This window comes from Hemibagrus wyckioides, linkage group LG27 (assembly GCF_019097595.1).
Source record: "Hemibagrus wyckioides isolate EC202008001 linkage group LG27, SWU_Hwy_1.0, whole genome shotgun sequence".
NCBI classification, from domain to species: domain Eukaryota; kingdom Metazoa; phylum Chordata; class Actinopteri; order Siluriformes; family Bagridae; genus Hemibagrus; species Hemibagrus wyckioides.
In genome coordinates this window covers 13,212,462-13,234,495 of record NC_080736.1, presented here as the reverse complement: position 1 = coordinate 13,234,495, position 22,034 = coordinate 13,212,462, and the positions used below count along the sequence as shown (strand labels likewise).

Below are 22,034 nucleotides of genomic sequence, written 5' to 3'. Positions count from 1 at the left end.
CAGCATTCTAAATTTGCTACTTGTTAGTCAGCCTTAAATGACTTCAACAGATCTTGTCTTTTCTTGAGTTCCGCAGAGAAGTCAGGGAAGATCAAAATCTTGGATTCTTTATAGTGCAACTCTCCATGCTCCTGTGACAAATGTAAGATATCCTCCCTCATTTCAAGGTGAAGAAAGTGAACAATCATGGGTCTCTGAGACCCAAAAAAGAACAGCACCTGCATCTGTTGTGGTAGACACACTTGCAAAGAACACCAAGTGATATGCTGCAAGTCTTGCTAGAAAGACTGAACACACACACACACACACACACACTAAATGGTTTAATAGTTTAGTTCTCCATCCATCCTCAACTCTTTTCACCATTTTTCGGTTTATTTGAGGTTTTTGTTGCTTTTTGGTTCATAATAAATTATACTCATAAATCTAAAGTGGAATAGATTTTTTACAGAAAAAATTGAAAAGTGTATCACAGAAGGATTTAAGGTAGTTTCAAACTGGAAAAGACAAGCATTTCATACACAGGCCTATGTAAAGAGGCCACTTGGTTTTCAACAGTAAAAATCACAAATTGTACCTCTTCTGAACAGGGAAAACCAGCAACTATCAAGAATGCATGATTATATTATAATGTCGTTATAATGGCAGTCAATGGGGCAAAAACATCCAGGAACAGTAAATGATTGAGAAAAATGTAAAATCTGATGCTGCACAAAAACTAACAATGCATCAGAGTCAATGTTGTTACTAATCGTTGACATTTGCAAGACTGTGATAAAAGGTAAAAAAAAAAATCCAGTCCACAATCACATTTGATATTGAAAATCTGACTGATTTTTTTTGTGTGTTTTTTTTACCCCAAATCAGTGGCATCATTTATGAAATTTACAATTAAAGAGTTAAAATCTTGGATTATTGAAAAATATTTAGTAGTTTTGATCAGGACTGAGGTTGATTAACAGATTTAAACGAAACAAAGTTGAAAAAAAATTTATCTGATATATTTTTACAGCAGTTTCATTTAGTGGATGTTTTCATCCAGAACATAAAATAAGGGTAGTGAATTGACCTATTGAATTATGTGTATTATTGACCTTTTAATCATATTTCCAAATGTTTTGTCAAATTAAGGTTCATCACCAAAGATCATTCCATTTACTGAAATAAACTGAAAGTTATGGCCAAATTAGGAGGACAGTATGAGGAGAAGAGAAGGAAGCAGGGGCCACGGCTCCCATTCCTAACCACGATGTCCGCTTGGACAATACCTCACATTGGCCAATAATGTGTGACAAGAAGGGAAGGTGCAGAGTTCCGGGGTGTACAGGAACACCCAAAGTGATGTGTAAAAAGTTTCATTTACACCTCTGTTCCACAGCAGAGAAGAACTGTTTATTGAAATTTCACACAGAGTGAAGTACATGCAGTACATGAAACACACCTGGATTAAATACAATATGTAAATATGTTCAAAGTGCTTTTAACATTTTGTGACATTGTTAAAGGAATTTGTAAATGTGTTTTACACTCTTGAGCTTTGTTTTATGATCTGTCAATTCATCATTTTCTCTGTGATTCTGTACCATTGTCACACAAACGTTGATGATGTGGAATTATTTATATCATGAACCAACAAAATGTGTTAAAGGTTTAAGTCGAATACCTCCGTACATATTCAATTACCTTTCACAGAAAAAAAAACCTTTTGGCAATCAAACAGGCTCAGTCTGGCATCTGATTATTGACTTATTATTATTAGTTTATAGCATCCAATGAGGTTCACTGTAGTATTAAAAAAATCATGTTAATCTAACATCAGCTGTGATATTGTCAGGATACACAACAGTTAGCATTCTAGCTATGTGTGTGTCTGAATATGGACTGCAGTGTGGATCTTGAGGATGAACATCCCTGGATGATCAAACTGGATGCTGGATCACCAAACTGGATGCTGGCCTTTCAGGACTGGCGTTTGTACCTACAGATTAGTTTATAATCAGTGTCCATCTGCTGTGTGACAGACATATGAACATGTGTTTTAAATGTGGGGTTGGTTGTCTGTATTGAACCAGGGCAAGAAGACACAGAGTAAGGAGTGTGAGTGTGAGAGAGTGTGTATGCATGAGAGAGTGACGCAGAGAGCAGTATGTCATCCTTTGCTTATATCTGCATGTAGACATACAGTAGGGTCTGATTGGTCCTTTCCTTCCCTCCCCATGCACAGTCCCTGCTCCCCCTCTTTTCAGCAGCTACAGACAACCAGATCACACACACACACACATTTTTAATTATAAGGAGATTATCACTACCACTACCTTTCTTAACTATGAAGTCTTTCATTCTCACATTCTTACATCTTACATTCTCTGATGTCTGACAGCTGGGTCTGAGTTCAGCATATCTTGAACTTCATTCTCTTCATTCGTAGTAAGTCATTTTACATAAAAGCAACCAGCAAATCCACTGGTGAATGCTGCTAGAAAAATGACAGTGATCCGAAACACACCAGCAAGTCCACCTCTGAATGGCTAAAAAAAAAAAATTATGTTTTGGAGTTAGCTACCTAGTCAAAGTCCAGACTTAAATCCGATTGAGATTCTGTGGCATCACTTTAAACAGACCGTTCATGCTAGAAACCCTCCAATGTGGCTGAATTAAAACAATTTAAAACAATTCTGCAAAGAAGAGTGAAGCAAATTTCCTCCAGGGTGATGTGAAAGACTCATTGCCAGTTATTGCTTATGCTTGATTGCAGTTGTTCCTGCCGAAGGGGCCACAAACAGGTTATTAGGTTTTGGGGGCAATTACTTTTTCACATAGGGCCAGGCAGGTTTGGACAATTTTTTACCCTTAATAAATGATATCATAATTTAAAAACTGCATTTTGTATTTACTCACATAATTATCTTTAAAATTGATGATCTGAACCATTAAAGTGAAAAAAAAAAAAAACTTTTATTTTTGCACTGTACACACACACACACACACACATATATATATATATATATATATATATATATATATATATATATATATATATATACAGTGCTTTGAAAAAGTATTTGCTGATTTTATATAGAATAATATTGAATAAGAAATAAAGCTCAGATATTTAGAGATAGACGGCCATGCTTTTTTTGAGAGTGAGGGAAATCACTGCGCATGCGCACTGCGCTCTGTGCAGTGTCACAGAACACTTTACGTAATGTTTGTGTTTAAACTGTGTTTCCTTTTAAACACTGAGGTGTCGTGGTTGTGAAGCTCGCAAGACACTTGGATTATCCTTTGCGATTTTTCTGCACTCCTGTTTGGGATTTCTTTTTACTCCGCTACTGGACCTGACTTCTACACCGACTCTACAGCAGTGATGATGAACTTCGGAGGAGGAGCCACGCTTCAGCAGCACCAGGATGTGGAGCCCGAGCCCGGATGGAGCGGGCTGGACGACCCCTGGAACGGTCAGTTACTGACTTTCCTCTTTTTCTCTTATGTATAAAGTCTTTTAAACACCGCGGTATTACAAAAAACCGCAATCGGGAATATCGTTTTATTTGGTTAGATGATTTGGAGAAAATCTGTTCGGCTAATCGATATTTTGCTAATCGCTTTACGGACACGATCATTATGCTAAAGCTAGCGGACAAAGCAGCAGACTCCAGTGAAACGAGCAGGGAAGAAATAAACAGTGTTAATGTTTTCAGATATGTTAAAATCAGCGTTTTATAAAAGTCGGAATGTTTATTTAACGCTTATTAAAGTTTACTAAGACAAGCCAAGGAGTATTAGCAAATATTAGCTAGACGGCTAGTTAGCATGTAGCTAAGTAATTGTTTTTCAGTGTTCATAGTTTTTTTTTAAAGAGTGAATAAAACAAGTTAAAATGTTTACAATAACATGATCTATTTTGTTATTTGAACGATTTTTCATCGTCCGTGTTTGTCGAGTTGTTAAAGCGGAGAGAGAAAGGGGCTGTGAGGAAAGGCAACTAGCTGAACAAAACCAATCGCTAGAAATAAATGGAGCTAATGTGGCAATGTAAAGTGCAGCTTAGGGAAAAATATCAAGCTGTTTGTTTCAGTTCTGTTCAGCAAAGTTTTGTTTATAGCTGTAATGAATAAAACAGTTAGGAGTAGTGTCATTTACGATAAAGGGTGAATTTTTGAGAGGAGGCACAAACGGACTCAAAGGGGATGTAAAGCATTGGAGTAAGGAACTGATAAAGAAACACACTGTAATAGAAATGTAGTTTAATCTGCGTTGTTTTGGGGAAGATACTTTTGAGCATTGAGATAAGTGACCAGTGTGAGTAACAGTGAAGCCATGATAGCATAAGTAACTCCTATAAATGCAGAATATAAATACTGAGTTTTTCTGCACTGTTATAGGAAGATTACAGTAATATAACTTGTGTAATTACATCTTGTTTTAATATGGAGGTTTTCCTGCTTTACAAAACATACACAGTGCTATTAAAAAAGGGTTTCTGCTTCTTTTTATGAGATGTTTTTAAATGTGCCGCATTGTCTGTTTATCTTCTTTGACACAGGGACACGGAGGGAGATGTTTGTGTTTCCGGAGGATGAGGACAATGACAACTGGCCTATGAGAGGCCCCTCTCCTGTATGGATCCCACCACCTGTGGGGAGCCCATCTCCACCTATGAGAGGTCCCTTTTCTGTATGGACCCCACCACCTGTGAGGAGCCCATCCCTACCTATGAGAGGCCTCTCTCCTGTACGGACCCCACCACCTGTGAGGAGCCCATCCCCACCTCTGAGAGGCCTCTCTCCTGTATGGACCCCACCACCTGTGAGGAGCCCATCCCCACCTATGAGAGGCCTCTCTCCTGTATGGATCCCACCACCTGTGAGGAGCACATCCCCACCTATGAGAGGCCTCTCTCCTGTATGGATCCCACCACCTGTGGGGAGCCCATCCCCACCTATGAGAGGCCTCTCTTCTGTATGGATCCCACCACCTGTGGGGAGCCTCTCTCCTGAATGGATCTCACCACCTGTATGGATCCCACCACCTGTGGGGAGCCCATCCCCGCCTATGAGAGGCCACTCTCCTGTGTGGATCCCACCACCTGTGGGGAGCCTCTCTCCTGAATGGATCTCACCACCTGTATGGATCCCACCACCTGTGGGGAGCCCATTCCCACCTATGAGAGGCCACTCTCCTGTATGGATCCGACCACCTGTATGGATCCCACCACCTGTGGGGAGCCCATTTCCACCTATGAGAGGCCACTCTCCTGTATGGATCCGACCACCTGTATGGATCCCACCACCTGTGGGGAGCCCATTCCCACCTATGAGAGGCCTCTCTCCTGTATGGACCCCACCACCTGTTAGGAGCCCATCCACACCTATGAGAGGCCTCTCTCCTGTATGGACCCCACCACCTGTTAGGAGCCCATCCACACCTATGAGAGGCCTCTCTCCTGTATGGAGGAGACCATCCCCTCGCATTAACCCTTCCTCTGTGATGAGTCCATCCCCAGTAACGCCACCATCCCCACCGAGGAGGCCATCACCTTCAGGGGACCCACAACATTCTACAGTTCCTCTGCCCGGGGCTCATGTCCAGATTAACCCCCACCCCCACATTGTGGCTGGTCAGCTGTATGTTCCTGTCCCACCCCAGGGCATAAGGAGGAGGAGGGACGAAGAGGATGGTAATCAAGAAGCCCCTCCGAGTAGACGGCAACATGTGGATCAGGATGGGTAGGTGGATGTCATCAGGAGGATTGTCCGATTCCCCGTTCACTTGGTTTCTATTTACGTGGGAGAGCTGTAAGTTCAAATGCTCAGTCATCACCTCATGTTCATCACCTCTTATCCATGATGTATGGTAAGTATCTGTGGTAAGTATCTGTGGTAAGTATTTCACCCCTAGATTTCAGCATTAGTCTTTTTTCATAATTATGTAAGTATTTCAGCCTTTTAAACATGTGGGGTGGTGAGAATCCGCTTGATACCTTCTCGTCTGTTGTGTTGGAAAAAAAAAATAAAAATTTTGGAGCTAACTATGTAACCTGTTCCCAAAATTTTCAGTAGACCCAAGAGCCCAGTGTTCATGCTCAGGCCTCTTGTGTAGTTTTTTTAAGAACAGCTCTTACGAGCTCATAGCCCATAGTTCATAGCTACATCATTCGGTCACTTTATGAATCTCGGTGTGATTGCGCAGGCATCCAGAGGATTCTTACCACCATCTCTAGCATAACCTATAAATGTAAATCATTTTAATGATATAATTGTGGTATGATTAAAATAGTTATAGCATCTAGTTAAAAATGTGAGTCTGTTGTGTATTTTGCATTTGTATTTAGTTTGTGTTAAATTTATAGGATTTTTATAATATTAATGTTTATTTATGTTATTGTAATTTATATTAATGAATAAATATAATTTGTATTGTTGTAGAATCATGCATTGATGTAAATATGTAAATATTACATTTTTAAGATTTAGATTTTAATATTAAGTTATACAAATGTAGTGTTGTGTTATAAAATGTTAAAATATTGTCTAAAATATTAATACCGGTAATAAGCGTACAGTTTGTCATTGCTTGTAAATAGTTAATACATTATTTTTTGGTATTATTATTTGGTATTATTATTTGGTATTATTATTTGGTATTATTAATACATTATTTTTTTTACACACGTGTCTCAAGTGTCTTTTTTTATAACAGATCATAAACATTTCTCATTTGTTTCTCATATAATTACACAGTAAAAAGAGTATTTTTCTAAAACAGCAGCCATGTTACTGTGTGAAATGCTGTCAGAGAGAGAGAGAGAGAGAGAGAGAGTGTGTGTGTGTGTGTGTGTACTGAGATGAACTCACTGAAAGCTAAATAAAATCAGAAGGTTGTGAGTTTGAACCCTAGATCCACCATGCTGCCACTGCTGGGCCCCTGAGCAAGGCCCTCAACCCTCAATTACTCAGTTGTATAAAATAAGATAAAATGTAAGTCTCTCTGGATAAGGGCATCTGCTAAATGCCAGAAACGTAAATGTACATATCTGATATCTGCCTCTTGTCTCCTCAGTTCTGGTCAAACCTATGAGAGTGTCACACTTATTCAAAACACATGTCACTAAGACCTGTTATAAACATATTCTGTCTAATTTAACTCTGAATGAAATAAAACCTCATAAACCTTCTGATATTAATTATACTATTTTCCTTCCACCCTCATCGTTCTGACTCCTGACCCTGAGGCTGACCAGTTTGCCTGCACACCAGGGGATAGTGGATAGTAAAACTTTATCTTTAACTTTAGCTTTATCTTCTTCATATCTGTCTGTTGGATTTTTTAAATAAATTTTGGACTGCAGTTGTTGTGACTGTTATCCAGTGTGACAGTGCTGTTAAAGATTCATATAATTTTATAATTTTGCTGCCAAAAAAGCCCTGACCTGTTGGGGCATCCATGGATCGGACTTGTTTGTCCAGCACATCCCACAGATGCTCGATTGAAGTGAGATCTAGGGAATTTGGAGGCCAAGTCAACACCTCAAACTAGTTGTTGTGCTCATCAAATCATTCCTGAACCATTTTTGCTTTGTGGCATGGCGCATTATCCTGCTGAAAGAGACCACAGCCATCAGGGAATACCAGTTCCATGAAAGGGTGTGCATGGTCTGCAACAATGCTTAGGTAAGTGGTACGTGACAAGGTATGATCCACGTAAATGCCGGGAGGTTTCCCAGCAGAACGTTGCCCAAAGCATGACACTGCCTCAGCCGGCTTGCCTTCTTCCCATAGTGCATCCTGGTGCCATGTGTTCCACAGGTAAGTGACGCACAAGATGAGCAATAGTAGCTCATCTGTTGGATCGGACCACACGGGCCAGCCTTTGCTCCCCACGTGCATCAATGAGCCTTGGCCGCCCATGACCCTGCTGCTGGTTCAGCACTGTTCATTCCTTGGACCATTCTTGATGGATACTGACCACTGCAGACCGGGAACACTCCACAAGAGCTGCAGTTTTGGAGATGCTCTGATATATATACAGATACTGGTGGCACCATTATCCACTGCATCTCTCATCATTTATTTATATTTTTGTTTGTTTACTACAATATTTGATATGTATTTATTTGAGCCTGTATATCACAAATCCATAATCATCACAAATACACACAACACCAGGAGTAACACTGAAAATAATCACATTTTACTTGCAGAACACAACAAGCTCTCATTATTATCATAAGAACATCAGTCATCATCAGTAGAATCTGATTTCTCGATGACCTTCCTCATCCAGCGGCGCATACGGAACAAATGAGTGTAAAATCCGTATTTCCCATCCCGGTCGCAGCCTTCACCCCATGAAACGATGCCAATCTGGTACCAGCGCTTATCATCAGTATTCTGCAAGGGATATGAGACTTCAGTTGTATTTTGTGTGTCATACAAATCCAGAAAACACTCTGAAATCATGGACTTTATGAAACCAAGGTGCTTGAAGAGAAAAAAAAAGAGAATTAGTCTTTTCTTACCTTCATCACAAAAGGTCCACCACTATCTCCTTCACAGGAATCGCCTCTTTTTTTATCTTCAGGTTTATAACCTAGAAAAATCACAGGAATGATAGGATAAAGCTCACTGAATTATCAATTTCATGGAGTCATTTGTATAGTTTCTGAATTGTTCTTCTGTAAGAAGGATAGGATTTGAACTCATGATCGCTTAGAAGCACCGTACCTGCGCAGAACATGTTGTCCGTAATGCGGATGGAGGTGGATTTGCGGCAGGTTTCTTGGTCCACGATGGGCAAGTGGACCTGCTGCAGCTTTGCTGGAAGGTTTTGAGGGTTGGATGTCCATGCCTCTTTCAGGTTCCCCCAGCCTGTCACACGACCCTTGTAGCCGACTGACATCAAACTACGAACAAAAACAAAGAATGAGGCTCTCATTCTCTTCATATTATGCGCAAACTATCCATCTGTGAATTTTTGATTTCTGACTCCAATAAAATGAATGGTGCTTGTTGAAAAGGTGAAAATCATCTGAGTACGAATCAACTGAGAGAGTTGTGTCTCACGTGTTTACAATCTGCTTGGTGGGAAGACAGATGGGGTGGATTTGTTTGGTGAAGGCGACAGGTTTCTTCATATGCAGCAGAGCAATGTCTCTGTTCAGATTCTCTTTCCAGTTATACTTAGGATGGACAATGATCTCATCAATAGCCACAATCTTCTCTGTACCTTTTTCATACCTAATATCACAGAGACAATAAAACAGGGGAAGTATTATAATAAGACACGTCCAAATAATCTGTAACATGGCAGCATGACGGAACATCAGCATCTGCCCTGAAGAACTTCTTCAATTTATAGGTCTTATAGTATACTCTTTTTGCTTAAAATCCTTTTCATGATCTGAAATATGTTTCATTATAAGACTTTTTTTCATTATAAGATTATTTTACAATGCCTACATCATCAAAAAAAATGCTTGGGTTCAGAAACATTATACAAAAAATCCCAGAATTGTCATAAAGACTCAATGAATATTATTTTAACCACATAATAATTACAACTAGCTCACTTGGCCCGCTCATATTTTCCAAGTCGCACAAGAATGTCATCAACAGTGAAGTTTTTCCCCCATGGTGGGTAGAGGATGCAGTGGGCAGCGGTGAGGATCCACACATCGCTGATCAAACTGGCTCCACACAGCAGCTCTTGAGGATTACGCTTATACAGCATCACTTGCCTGTCAATCACAACACACACACACACACACACACCAATAATGCCTCATGCACCACTGCATGAACCTTGCAGGCATGTACACTTTATATAACTATGAGCAAAATTTTTCAGTTACCATGGTGCACTTCCTACTTCAGCAGTCTCTCCGTGTACAATTCGTTTTTGATAGGATTCGATGAGCTCCTTTTCTGTTGCATCTTGTTTGTTTTCTTTCTCAAACAGGGGTCGCTCGCCACATTCTGACAGCAGTGAGGACAAAAAATAATCACCAGAGCATTTATAAGATGAACGCATACAATAAGATAAGAAGATATGTATTCACTGAATTACAAAACTTTATTCAGAAATAAATTTATTGGTAAAAAAAACCCAACAACGACCCTACTTTTTTTGTATTTGTGTATTTAAGCTTTGTTCTCCTCAGAGTAAATAGACTGTACAACAATTCGAGCCTTTATCCATGATTACCCAATACGGTGCAGTATTTGTATTTATTGTAAATACTGCATCATATTTCACATAGTGACTGTGTTGGAAGGTCTTGTCATGGTTAATCTGTGGTTATGAGTGCAAGTACACATGCAATCTTACCCAGTTCCCCCTGGCCAAAGCTGGTAGGGTCAAAGAAAGTGTCCCTTTTGGCTCCAACGGTTCTTTGTTGAATACCACCATCTACCTCCCCATCTAAAGGAGCATCTGAAAGACAGAAAGACAAATGCTACATCTAAATGCCTCTTAATTTATTTGCATTATGGTCAGGAAAATAATTAGTGAATGATCACAAGATAGCAACAAAAACTTTTGAAAAAATATTATTTGGGGGCTAAACTCACCACAGAGCTCCAAATCACAGTAATCTATGGTGATGTTTTCCGCCTTCTTCACGTAGCACCATGGTCCCTCCATATCACCATCCGGGTTCCTGCAGTAGTTTTTCAATAGAATGACCTCTGAATTGAAACCTTTACCCACACTCAAAGCTTTCACTTTGGGAAGGTTCCAGTCCAGGCAGGTGTGGCCACCCAAGGTCACTGACAGTGTTCCAGTGTAGCTCTCCCCAGTGCCCTGTATACAGTTGTCTTGATGGTAGCGATCTTTCACCTCCTTTTCTTGGACTGGGTGGACAGTGGGTGGTAACTTCTCACCTGTGTGGGAAGAAAGTATTGGTGTAGACTGGTTAATAGGCATATTTCTATTTATTGATATTTATTTCTCCAAGTAACTATTTGCACATGTCCACAGTTTAAATCCCTATAAGTTGCAAAAATAAATCAATATGTATTGGTATTAACTGTGGATAGTTACTGCAAACAATTGTGAAGTGATTCAATAGAGTTACACATCTATCAATAGCATATCAAATGAATGATTTGTGGCAAAATGGTGTTTTTAGTATTTTTAAAAGACCACACTATTTGGGCCATTAGGTGAGAATGCATTGTTAGACACCACAAAGAGTTTCTTGCTATGATACTAGTTATTAGTAAGTCCATTTAAATTTCCAAGAGCCTTTCTCTTGGAACTAGGAACTGAGTTGGTCCCAGGTTTAAAGGACCAACAGGACTCCTGAAACTCTATCAACTCAGCTGTACCAGTTACACCAGAGCCCCTTACACAGTGAGTGAAGAGGCTAACATCAAAGTGCATGTCCACTTTTCCCAAATGTAATCAGAGCAAATGACTCAATGCACTCATGTGGGTAATGGTTGTTGTCCGAAGGCAGGTGGGAGTCCTACAGACCAACCAGAAAAAAGTTTCCTGGACTGTGAATGACAAACGTTATGCTTCACACCATGTCACAAATTAACCATATATTCACAACCTGTTTTAAGGGCATTGGTTTTTTGGACATAACCCCTTTTGATTGAGATCTGGCACAGCTTCCAACTTCCACTTCTCCTTTCTCATCATTCCTCTTCTGTGCTTTGTTTCTCTCTCCACCTTTGTCAGCTCTACCTCACTCAAAATTGAATGCCATAAACCATATTTAGATATGTATGCGGTAATCTCCATTGACTAGTTAAGAATGTTTGCGGGTGGTAACCAGAATGGTTTTCATGTGATTTATAAAGTGACAAATGAGGTGCAGGTGTGTGTACAGAAGGGTTTAGAAATATGACAAGTGTGAATGCAATTTCCTGTTGTTTTTTTTTTTTTGTACATACTTTTTCTCTGGAATTCACACAAAGTTTTATAAATGATGCCCCTGGTAGTTTGTTAATCCAGGATGATTTAAGGTCCATACCACATTTTGCTACTGCACATTTCTCTGTCCTGACAGTGGGGTCACTGGTGAAGCACCATGGTCCACTGTCTCTCTTATCTGGATTCCTGCAGAAATTCTCTGGCAGGTTCAGCACTGTTGTATTGAACTCGCTGGAAACAAATGCAGTTAGTGGAACAAATATCCAAAAAGAGAGTTTGAAAAACAATATGACGGAGTAATGCTTAAAACATGGCTGCGGATATGGAGTGTCAAATCTCTGTGTAACATAGCTAACTCAATTAAGCAAAAATAAAAATGACATAACATTTTCTATACATAATAATACATTATAACTAAAGCCTAGAGAACCCATACATACGTGATTCTGTGAGGGAAGTTGCTTTTCCAGTACTGGCATGGCTTTCCTGAGACAGTGATATTGACATTACCTCTGTAGTGTTCCCCAGTATTAATGTAGCAGCGACCTGTCAGGCACATACAAGGTTTAGACAGAAAGCACTGCTCTACTACCAGTGAGGTCTACACTGACCTAGGGATCTATCTGCAAATGGGTTTATTACAATTTATAATTGAATTTTTATTGTCAATACTTCAAGAAATTAACTCTTACCCTTCTGATCTACACAAGTTCGAATTCCTCGGACAGTATCCACATTCCGCTGTACCGTGTTGCCAGAACAAGCTGTGGGACCACAGGAACATACATCAGATTAGTGCACAAAAGATCATGATTCCATCTTAATCAGACAAATAAAACAACAGCATTAAGCTAAAGCTTTCAAAAGATTTTTAGCTGAGTACACCTTCAGCTGACTTCATCCTAAATCCTTTCCATATTCTGTACTCCCTAGAAGTACTGGAAATATCTTATATTGATTAATGCTCTGACAAAATGATTTAACTGAATAAAATACTAACTGTTCTTTGTAAGATAAACCAAACTGATGGTACAAATAGGCAAAAAAATTAAGTCCTAGGATGTGACTTGTCAGTGACAAATTTTATGTGAAAATCATATTAAATCAAGAAATTATTTTACATAATTGTACAAAATTAGTGACTGAAATAACAGACACCGAAAACATTTAGGGATAATATTAAAATGAGATGCTGCCTAGTTCAATCTGAATTCCCCCGGCTTCAGTCAGCTAGCATTATAATTTATACAATAATTCAAAACAAATTAGCGTGGCCAGCGTGGCTAATATGATGATCTAGATAAACTACGATCGAGCTTATCAAAACTGGGACTGATTTAGTAATCACTCAGAAAAACTGCGGGTACAGGTTTGAACTTTGGTCCTGGTTCAATATCACATATTTACACAAAATGTGATTTCTGCTGACTCAGTTTTAGAGAATCTTACCTAAGTACGTGGTCCAAAATGCAGCCTAAAAGATAGAGAAAAGAAATATTTAAACTTATTATAACTCCATTTGTAAGAAACTATAATGATAAAATACTTCTATACGTACAATGAGTAAAGGAGAAATGTATATATGTCAACCCCACTACACTGGTAAAGTGTTGATTTTAGATGAAACAGTTTAGACTCAGTGTTGTTGTCAGAGACGGCAGCTTTGCCTACCGTTTTATCATTGGCCTCAAACACCTCTCGAGCTTCCTCATGGTCACAGATCTCCTCCATACATTCCCTTTCCAGATTCCCTTTCTTTAGCTCCTCAAAAGGTGTGTTTGCTCTCTTTGCACGGATAACCTGAGAAGCCCTCTTCTCTTCGAGAAAAACTGCCAAAAAACCCGACAAACAACAAGTGTTCCTGTAACACTACTCAACAGACATCAACACAATCACTAGAAGTATGTGAACATGTGACATAAATATATATAACAATTGTCTTACCTTCATAGCAGAGTGTAAGCTGGAACACTTGGCTGAATAGAAGTGTAAGAAGCAGAGGTGCTGGTACTGCTCCCATTCTTTACAGTGGCAAAGGCTACAATCCTGAAAAGCCCTGGAACATCACACAGAGCTGGAAGACTGCTAACAAATCCCAGAAATCCTCCTCCTGCTGCTCGAGTTAATATTGAACTACTGGAGTTCAAATAGAACAGAGATTATGTGTACGATAGAAGCAAGGCTAGATCCAGCTCATATCACTCTAAACAGTGATTCAGCCGAGGTGTTCAGTACACTCTTAGTACACTTAGTGAGACTTTAATCATATATCGAGTCAGTTATCATTTTAACAGCACAATGTTGTCATATCACGTAAAAACAGTAGCTATATTTTGGAGCTGAGAAACAACAGACACTGGTGTAGTTTATATTTGAGGTTATATATTATCTGTTAGTTTCTTATTCATCATTAAACTTATATATTAGTTACTTTTGCTATTTCTGTCAGAAATTCATTAAAGCTAATTTGGGTTTTTGGAGCTGGACTTTCATCAAATGTGTGTAAGGGGTCAAGCCACTGAAAAGATCAATTTGAATGAAAAAAAAAATTTTTGCATCTTACATGGTTTTTGAATTGACAAAAGCAGAAAAACTTTTTTGAATGCATCTTCCACTTAAGGCAAAACCAATAGATATATTTAGAAATGCCTTCAGACATGATTTGAAAATGACATCTGTCAGAGTAGATATGTCAAGAAATATTGTGAGGAGTGAGGGATGGCTAGGCCACAGTGGGCAGAACGAGAAGACTGAAAAATTTCCAGGAGATGCAACCTTTATATAAAGTCACAACTAAATAAATAAATTTTTCACTTTCTTCCATCCTTTAGGCTCAGTATATAATTCCTAAACGTGTGTGAAGTTTGACAATCAGTGATCTAAATCTGTGACCCAGGAGACAGCCGTGGACAGAGCCACTTTTACACCATCACAGATCTGCCATTACATCTGTCAGCTTGTGACAACAAGGAATTAGTGTCTATAATGAACTCAGAAACTACATTGACCTAATAGCTTCTCGTGCCCTTTTAGGGATAAAATAGGGATGAAATAGTTTAATAATTTAATTTAATATTTTTTTCTCCTTTCTCTTCTTTTGTAAAGCTGCTTTGAGACAATGTCCACTGTAAAAGGTGCTGTACAAATAAATTGAATTGAATTAAATGAAAGAAATTACCCAGAAATAAAGTATCAGTAGATTTAGTTCTTGATATTGGGATTTAGTTCTTAATACTGAATAAATCTGTTGCACTTGCCATTTTTTTTTATTTAGAGATCATTTATTTAATAAATTGACCTTCACAATCTGTACAATACACAATCTGTGATAAATTCTACTAAATCTGAAAAAAAAAAAAAATTGGTAATAGTTGAAACACTAATAAACAAGTCATTTTTCAGAAGAGATTTGTTTAGTCCACAGTGCTCAGATCTGGCACAAACAGTGATGACACAAGGTTCAGTGTACAGATGAGTCAATATTTACTAATGTCTTTGACTGCTTTTAGAATAACCTTCTAATGAAGTGTGGCAAGTCACTGAGCAGCGAGAAAAAACAGCATATTCGATATATTCAGTCATCAATAGCCATCTCTATTTCAATGGTCTCTGCCACCGAGTTTAGTTCATCATGACCTTGTATTACAACTACATTACTGTTCTCGACCTGCTCTTCCACAATATATTTAGTGTTCTCATCCTGGTTCTCTACTGGTATACACTTAGCATTAGCATCCTGCTGATGTAAAACAATACACTCAGCAGAAGTGTCCTGTGCTTGAACCAGAAAGCACTTAGTACTGTCAGAGGACACAACAATCTCTATAACGTCCTGACTGAGTTCCATTTGTTCCAAACCTCCTTCGGTTTCTGTAACAGAGTGAGGTGTCATCCCGGGATGCTGCAGGTTGTGAACAAAAAACAAAGCTTGGTCCTTTTTCTGCTGCCCTCCATCACCCTCCCATTGCTCCCTCTCTTTATGGCTTGATCTTCTAGGACGCCCTTTAGTTGGCGCCGTGTGTCCGGCTTTTGTCCGACCTGCTTGTGTTCTCAGGTGGCGCTGTAGACTTTGCATCAACGTGTATCTGCTTCCACATACCTCACACTTGTATGGCTTTTCTTCCATGTGTGACTTCATGTGCCTGCGAAGCTTGGTTGCCAGGGTATACCCTTTCCCACAATCCTGGCACTTATAGGGTCTGTCATCTGCATGCAAACGCTCATGAGCCCGCAGTGTTTGTGGGTCCCGCAGTGCCTTGCCACACACAGGGCAGAGGTATGCTTCACCTGTGTGGCAAATCAGATGCCGCTTTAGCTCAGGTGCGTGTGAGAAATGGAGCTCACAGTGTGGGCACCCATAGGGTTTTTCGCCTGTGTGGAGGCGCAGGTGCCCTTGCAGGTTGTAACGCTGGCGGAAACGTTTGGCACAGTGCGGGCATGCATACGGCCGCTCACCCGTGTGTAAACGCATGTGGGCCCTAAGAGAGTTCTGGTTGGCCAGTTCTTTGCTGCACTCTGGGCATGTGATCCTGGGGACCTTTTTGTCCTCATGGACAACTTTGTGGGCATGTAGAGAAGGTCGACGTGCAAAACTTTTGCCACACACATCACACACAAACGGTTTCTCACCTGTGTGTAGCACTTGGTGCTCCTTGAGGTCACGTTTCAGACCATAGCTCTTGTCACAGTGCTGGCACTTGTAAGGTCGCTGTCCTCCGTGTGCCAGTAAGTGGGCATGATAACTCTCCTTGGATCTGTAGCGCTTTCCACACTCTGTACAGGCATATGGCTTCAACTCAGAGTGTGTGGTCTTGTGCTTCTTTAAGTGGCAAAGCTGGAAGAAACTTTTTCCACACTCATCACACTTGTATTTGCGCTCTCGTGGATTCTCAATGTCTTCAGAACCTTCCACTCCTCTTTGCACATTCCCAGAACCTTCCTTGGGCTTATCATTTGTGTTAGCATTCTCCGTGTGGACTGAGATCTCTTGGATTTCTTGTCCATTTTCAGGTGTAGTCTGTTTGGTCTTAGAGTTTTTGGTAACATGTGTCGCAATCTCTCTTTTTTGCCTTTGTGATTGCTTGGTTAAATGCCTGCTTAGTGAATGTACTATGTGAGGTTTCTTTGCCAGGCGACAGCTTGCTCTCACTGCCATTTGAAGCTGCTCAGGTGGTTTTGCTAGCTCCAGTGCTGCGTCTCCAGCAATATTCCCCAATGTCTCAGTACCACATGTATCCATCACTTCTTTTTCATATCTGTCTTTGCATTCCAGTACATTCCTATCTGCATTGCATCCCTTCAGTTTTGCTGTAAGACATACAAATGCCATAGGTTAAAAGTAAACTGGTAAATCAAACACAAATCAGCCAAACACATGCTCAAACATAACATTAAAACTGCTCAAAACTGGAGAGAATAACACTGAATAACTTGGTATTGTGGTATCTGTCATGGAGTGGGATATATTAAGCAGCAAGTGAACAGTCTGTTCTCAAAGTTAATGTGTTGGAAGCAGGAAAAAATGGGTTAAGTGTAAAGATGTCGGTGACTATGACAAAGACCATGACAATTGTCTGGATCAATTGTCTCCAAAACAGCAGGTCTTTATGGGGTGTTCCTGGTATGCAGTGATTAGTACCTACCTAAAGTGGTCCAAGGAAGAACAACTGGTAAAGTGCAACAGGGTCATGTGGAGTGAAGGCTAACCTGTATGGTCTGACCGCACCGAGTAGCTACTGTAGCACAAACTACTGAAAAGGCTAATGCTGACTATGAAAGAAAGGTATTAGAACACAGAATGCATTGCAGCTTGCTGGGTATGGGTCAGAGTGCCCATGCTGATGCCTGTCCACCAACAAAATCACTTACAATGGACATAATCATCAGAACTAAACCATAGAGCAATGGAAGAAGGTCGCCTGGTCAGAGGAATCACTTTCACATTTTCTTTTACATAATGTGGATGGCCAGGTGCTTGTGCATCAACTTCCTGGTGAAGAGATGGCACCAGGATGCATTATGTGAAGAAGGCAAGTTTGCAGAGGCAGTGTGATGCTCTGGGTAATGTTCTGCTGGGAAAGCTTGGGTCCTGACATTCATGTAGATGTTACTTTGACACGTACCACCTACCTAAACGTTGATGCAGACCCATTTATGGTAATAGTATTCCCTAATGGCAGTGTCCTCTTTCAGTAGGATAATGCTCTTTGCCACACTGCAAACACTGTTCAGGAATGGTCTGAGGAAGGTGCTGACTTGGCCTGACTTGCTGACTTGACTCCCAAAATCGCAATCCGATCGAGCATCTGAGGGATGTGCTGGACAAACAAGACCAAACCATGAAGGCTCCACCTCACAGCTTACAAGACTTAAAGGATCTACTGCTAGCATCTTTGTGCCAGATAACAAAGAACACCTTCAGAGGTCTTGTGGAGTCCATGCCTCGAAGAGTCAGAGCTGTTTTGGTGTCACAAGGGAGACGAACATCATACTGCAGGTGGTTTTAATGTTATGGTTGATCAGTGTGTGTTTGTGTGCTATAATGTGCTCCTTTTCTTTATATATTTATAACGTTATAAAGCTGAGAACAGAGGCAGTAGTTACATTCCATATCAACTCACACCCTTCTGGTTATTTATTTTAATTACATTTTTACTCAAACATATTAATATAACTTTTAGATGAAAGAGCACATATCTACATACCTTCCCCCTCAGAGCCCTGTGTTATAGAAGCAGGCTTTAGTGACTCGTTCTCTCTTGCCCTCTGTGGTGCTTTCTGATTGCAGAGTTCTCCGGTTATCTTCACTACATTATTCTTCACAGGTTCATTCAGAATTTTCACAACTTCTGGCCAGACCAGGAGCTCTGTTCCCTGACTGATGTCCTTACAGGTCTTGAAACACAGTCTTCCATCCACCTCGTGTACGATGACATTCTTCTGATCTTCACTTGGAGCGCTACAAGCAAACCTGGACATGCCAAGAATTATTATGAGACACCGGTTAAAAAAATGACCAAACCGAAACATAGTCTTTATCATGTCTGTGTTTATTATTACATGTAATTTACTGCATGTCATCAATCACTGCATAAGACATATACAACATAGTTAATTCATTTGCTTTGTATATATGTGGGCTATATATAGTTGTAACCCAAATATTGATGTCGTACCTCATCCAGTATGTTCTGTCTGAAATTTGTCCCTTAGCTCCTTCTAGGCATCGGCTCACTTCAGCTGTCTAAAACAAGAGAAACCAATTTAAGTTTGATTTTCTGATTCCTATAAAGTTTCAAGGCATTACAACTAGAAGACAGAAAATCATACATCTTCTTTTACTGGCACTTTTTCTTGATCTTGCAGCCCCAGAAGTGTTCCAGTCTGTAAAGCCCATCCAACACACCACAACCCCATCTGTCCATCTTTAGCTAGAGAGGGCCCTAAAGTCAGTCCACGGGGTATTAACTTCAGCACACTATGAACAGATTCATTTACACACTCCAGCAGGCCCTCATTCTGAGCAGATGCAGCCACTAAAGGAAGAAGAATATAACATGAATATACTGTTTATAAGAGATACATTAGACACAGAGATACATCAGAAATTATAGCTCAAGAATTCGACCAGTTTCTCTACATGTTTTCTGCATGGGTTTCTTTAAGTTCCTTATCTGTGTTCCATAACTGTGTTCTCCTTTTTATCCATGTCCTCTGAAAGTCTTCAGATCTACAGTGACCCTGACCAGGATAAAGCGGTTACTGTAGAAGAATTACGATGAATGAATGAATGAATGAATGAATGATAGAAGAGTTTGTCCATTTGGGCTGAAAACCACTGCACCTTCAAACGTATGACAAAAAGCCAGGAAGATTACTTTAAACTGCACAGAAGCAAAAAAACAAAAAACAAAAACATAAATCCTATTAAGACCAAACCATTTTGTTATAACCATTATGCCTTAAGAGCCTAGATTTTAAAGTAACCTGTGTTAAACTGGTGCATGTACAAAGACATGAAATGGTTAATGGTCCCTAATGTTAAATGGTCCTTTGTAGTCAATGTGGCATAAATATATATTATAGAAATTAGCCGAATGATTATATTAATATTTTAGGTGTGATTAAGAGGTGTTTTAATGTTGGTTAAACTATAATGAAAATATTCCTGCATAAAAACTATAACTATGCCAAGATTCTAATGGAGATGGTGGTGGTGGTGGTGGGGGGGTGTTGATAGATAGATAGAGGGAGAGAGAGAGAGAGAGAGAAATAGAGAGAGAGAGGATAGATAGATAGATAGATAGATAGATAGAGAGAGAGAGAGAGAGAGAGAGAGAGAGAGAGAGAGAGAGGGAACAGAGAGAGAGAGAGAGAGAGAGAGAGAGAGAGAGAGAGAGAGAACAGACAGAGAGAGAGAGAGAACAGAGAGAGAGAGAGAGAGAGAGAGAGAGAGAGGATAGAGAAGAGAGAGAGGGAGAGAGGGGGGAGAGAGAGAGAACAGAGGGGGGAGAGAGAGAGAGAGAGAGAGAGAGAGAGAGAGAACAGAGAGAGAGAGAGAGAGAGAGAATAGAGAGAACAGAGAGAGGGAGAGAGAGAGGATAGAGAGAACAGAGAGAGAGAGAGAGAGAGAGAGAGAGAGAGGAGAGAGAAATAGAGAGATAGAGAGAGAGAGAACAGAGAGAGAGAGAGGAGAGAGAGAGAGGATAGAGAACAGACAGAGAGAGAGAGAGAACAGAGAGAGAGAGAGAGAGAGAGAGAGAGAGAGGATAGAGAAGAGAGAGAGAGAGAGGTGGAGAGAGAGAGAACAGAGGGGTGGAGAGAGAGAGAGAACAGAGAGAGAGAGGATAGAGAGAACAGAGAGAGAGAGAGAGAGAACAGAGAGAGAGAGAGGGAGAGAGAGAGAGAACAGAGAGAGAGAGAGAGAGAGAGAGAGAGAGAGAGAGAGAAGCGCGCATGCGCACATAATTCTCCAGCAGGTACATTTCATCTGACTGCCAAGAGATGAATAATACACTGTTGTTTTATTGTGATAATTTAACCAGTTAATAATATCGTATAGTATTATACTAGTATACCACAACACTGTATTAATATTATCTGTTTCAAACTGAATTAAAAACAAATGAACAGAATAGCTATAGAGTTAGCTACATTAAATCGTTTAAATATTATAAATATCTGGATAGTGATGCATTGCAGCAGTTAAACTAATATATATTTTTGCGTTTTATTCAATTTGTTAGAAAGGGAATGCCGGTTAATGTTTGCAGGGTTTTATTTCACTAGCCTGCGGCGTGCTAGCGAACAACTCCGATTACTCTGAATATTTTATCCTATTTAAGTTAAAGTGACATTAGTTAAAGAGATTCAGCCTGAGATCAGTTTCCACTGACTGGGGATCGGGCTCCTTTTCGCGTTGGACACTCGAGGGTTTTCCTTTCGGCCGGTGAAACTCCGAGAATTTCATAGAGCTCCAACCAAAAAAAAAACAGACACACACATCCACAACCCGGAAGTCAGCTGCGTCTTTTGTTTGGTGTTACAGTATAACTCGTCCCCCTTAAACACATTCACCGCTTACGTTCACTAAATGGTGGAGACAAAGCAGAAGTACAATATCACTCACATGCTTTATTACTAACTGGCTTTTAGAAAGGAAAAAAATCCTTCTCCTGTTATTATAATATTTCACTTTATTAACAGTTGCATACATTTTACTCTGCTTACATAGGCCCACTGTTCAAGTCCCTGTGCAGTCTTTTACCACAGAAATGATAAGGCACATTTATTTCAATTCAATTCTACTTGTTTTTATTGCGCTTTTTACAATGGACATTTGTCTCAAAAATCTATATAAAGTTTAAATTAAAGTCACTATTTTATCCCTAATCAGCAAGCCTGTGGTGACGGTGGCAAAGGAAAACTCCCTGAGATGATATGAGGAAGAAAGCTTGAGAGGAAACAGGTTCAGAAGGAAACCTCATCCTCATTTGGGAGACACTGGACAGTGGATAATGTAAATGTAACTAAATAATGCCCTTTCTACAACAACAACCAAGGGCCTATGAGAAACTAATAGGTCAGCGTAGTTTCTGAGTTCATTATAGACATTAATTCCTTGCTGTCAGAAGCTAACAGATGTAACGGCA

General features: G+C 39.9%; 2 protein-coding genes across 2 annotated transcripts; both read right to left on the bottom strand.

The window, feature by feature from the left end:
• Positions 1-8,171: 8,171 nt before the first annotated feature.
• f2 (coagulation factor II (thrombin)) lies at positions 8,172-14,016 on the bottom strand. The gene is made up of 14 exons (XM_058381298.1): positions 13,828-14,016; positions 13,555-13,712; positions 13,333-13,357; positions 12,576-12,647; positions 12,324-12,429; positions 11,984-12,114; positions 10,572-10,883; positions 10,330-10,434; positions 9,854-9,977; positions 9,572-9,739; positions 9,066-9,239; positions 8,727-8,905; positions 8,522-8,592; positions 8,172-8,393 (listed from the first exon to the last, which is right to left on the bottom strand). Exons 1-14 carry the CDS (start codon positions 13,901-13,903, stop codon positions 8,238-8,240), a joined length of 1,857 nt encoding a protein of 618 aa, XP_058237281.1. The 5' UTR covers positions 13,904-14,016; the 3' UTR covers positions 8,172-8,237.
• Positions 14,017-15,160: 1,144 nt separating this feature from the next.
• znf408 (zinc finger protein 408) lies at positions 15,161-21,408 on the bottom strand. The gene is made up of 5 exons (XM_058381412.1): positions 21,279-21,408; positions 19,213-19,418; positions 19,059-19,126; positions 18,588-18,853; positions 15,161-17,190 (listed from the first exon to the last, which is right to left on the bottom strand). Coding segments are annotated over exons 1-5 (2,274 nt in total). The 5' UTR covers positions 21,280-21,408; the 3' UTR covers positions 15,161-15,457.
• Positions 21,409-22,034: the final 626 nt, after the last annotated feature.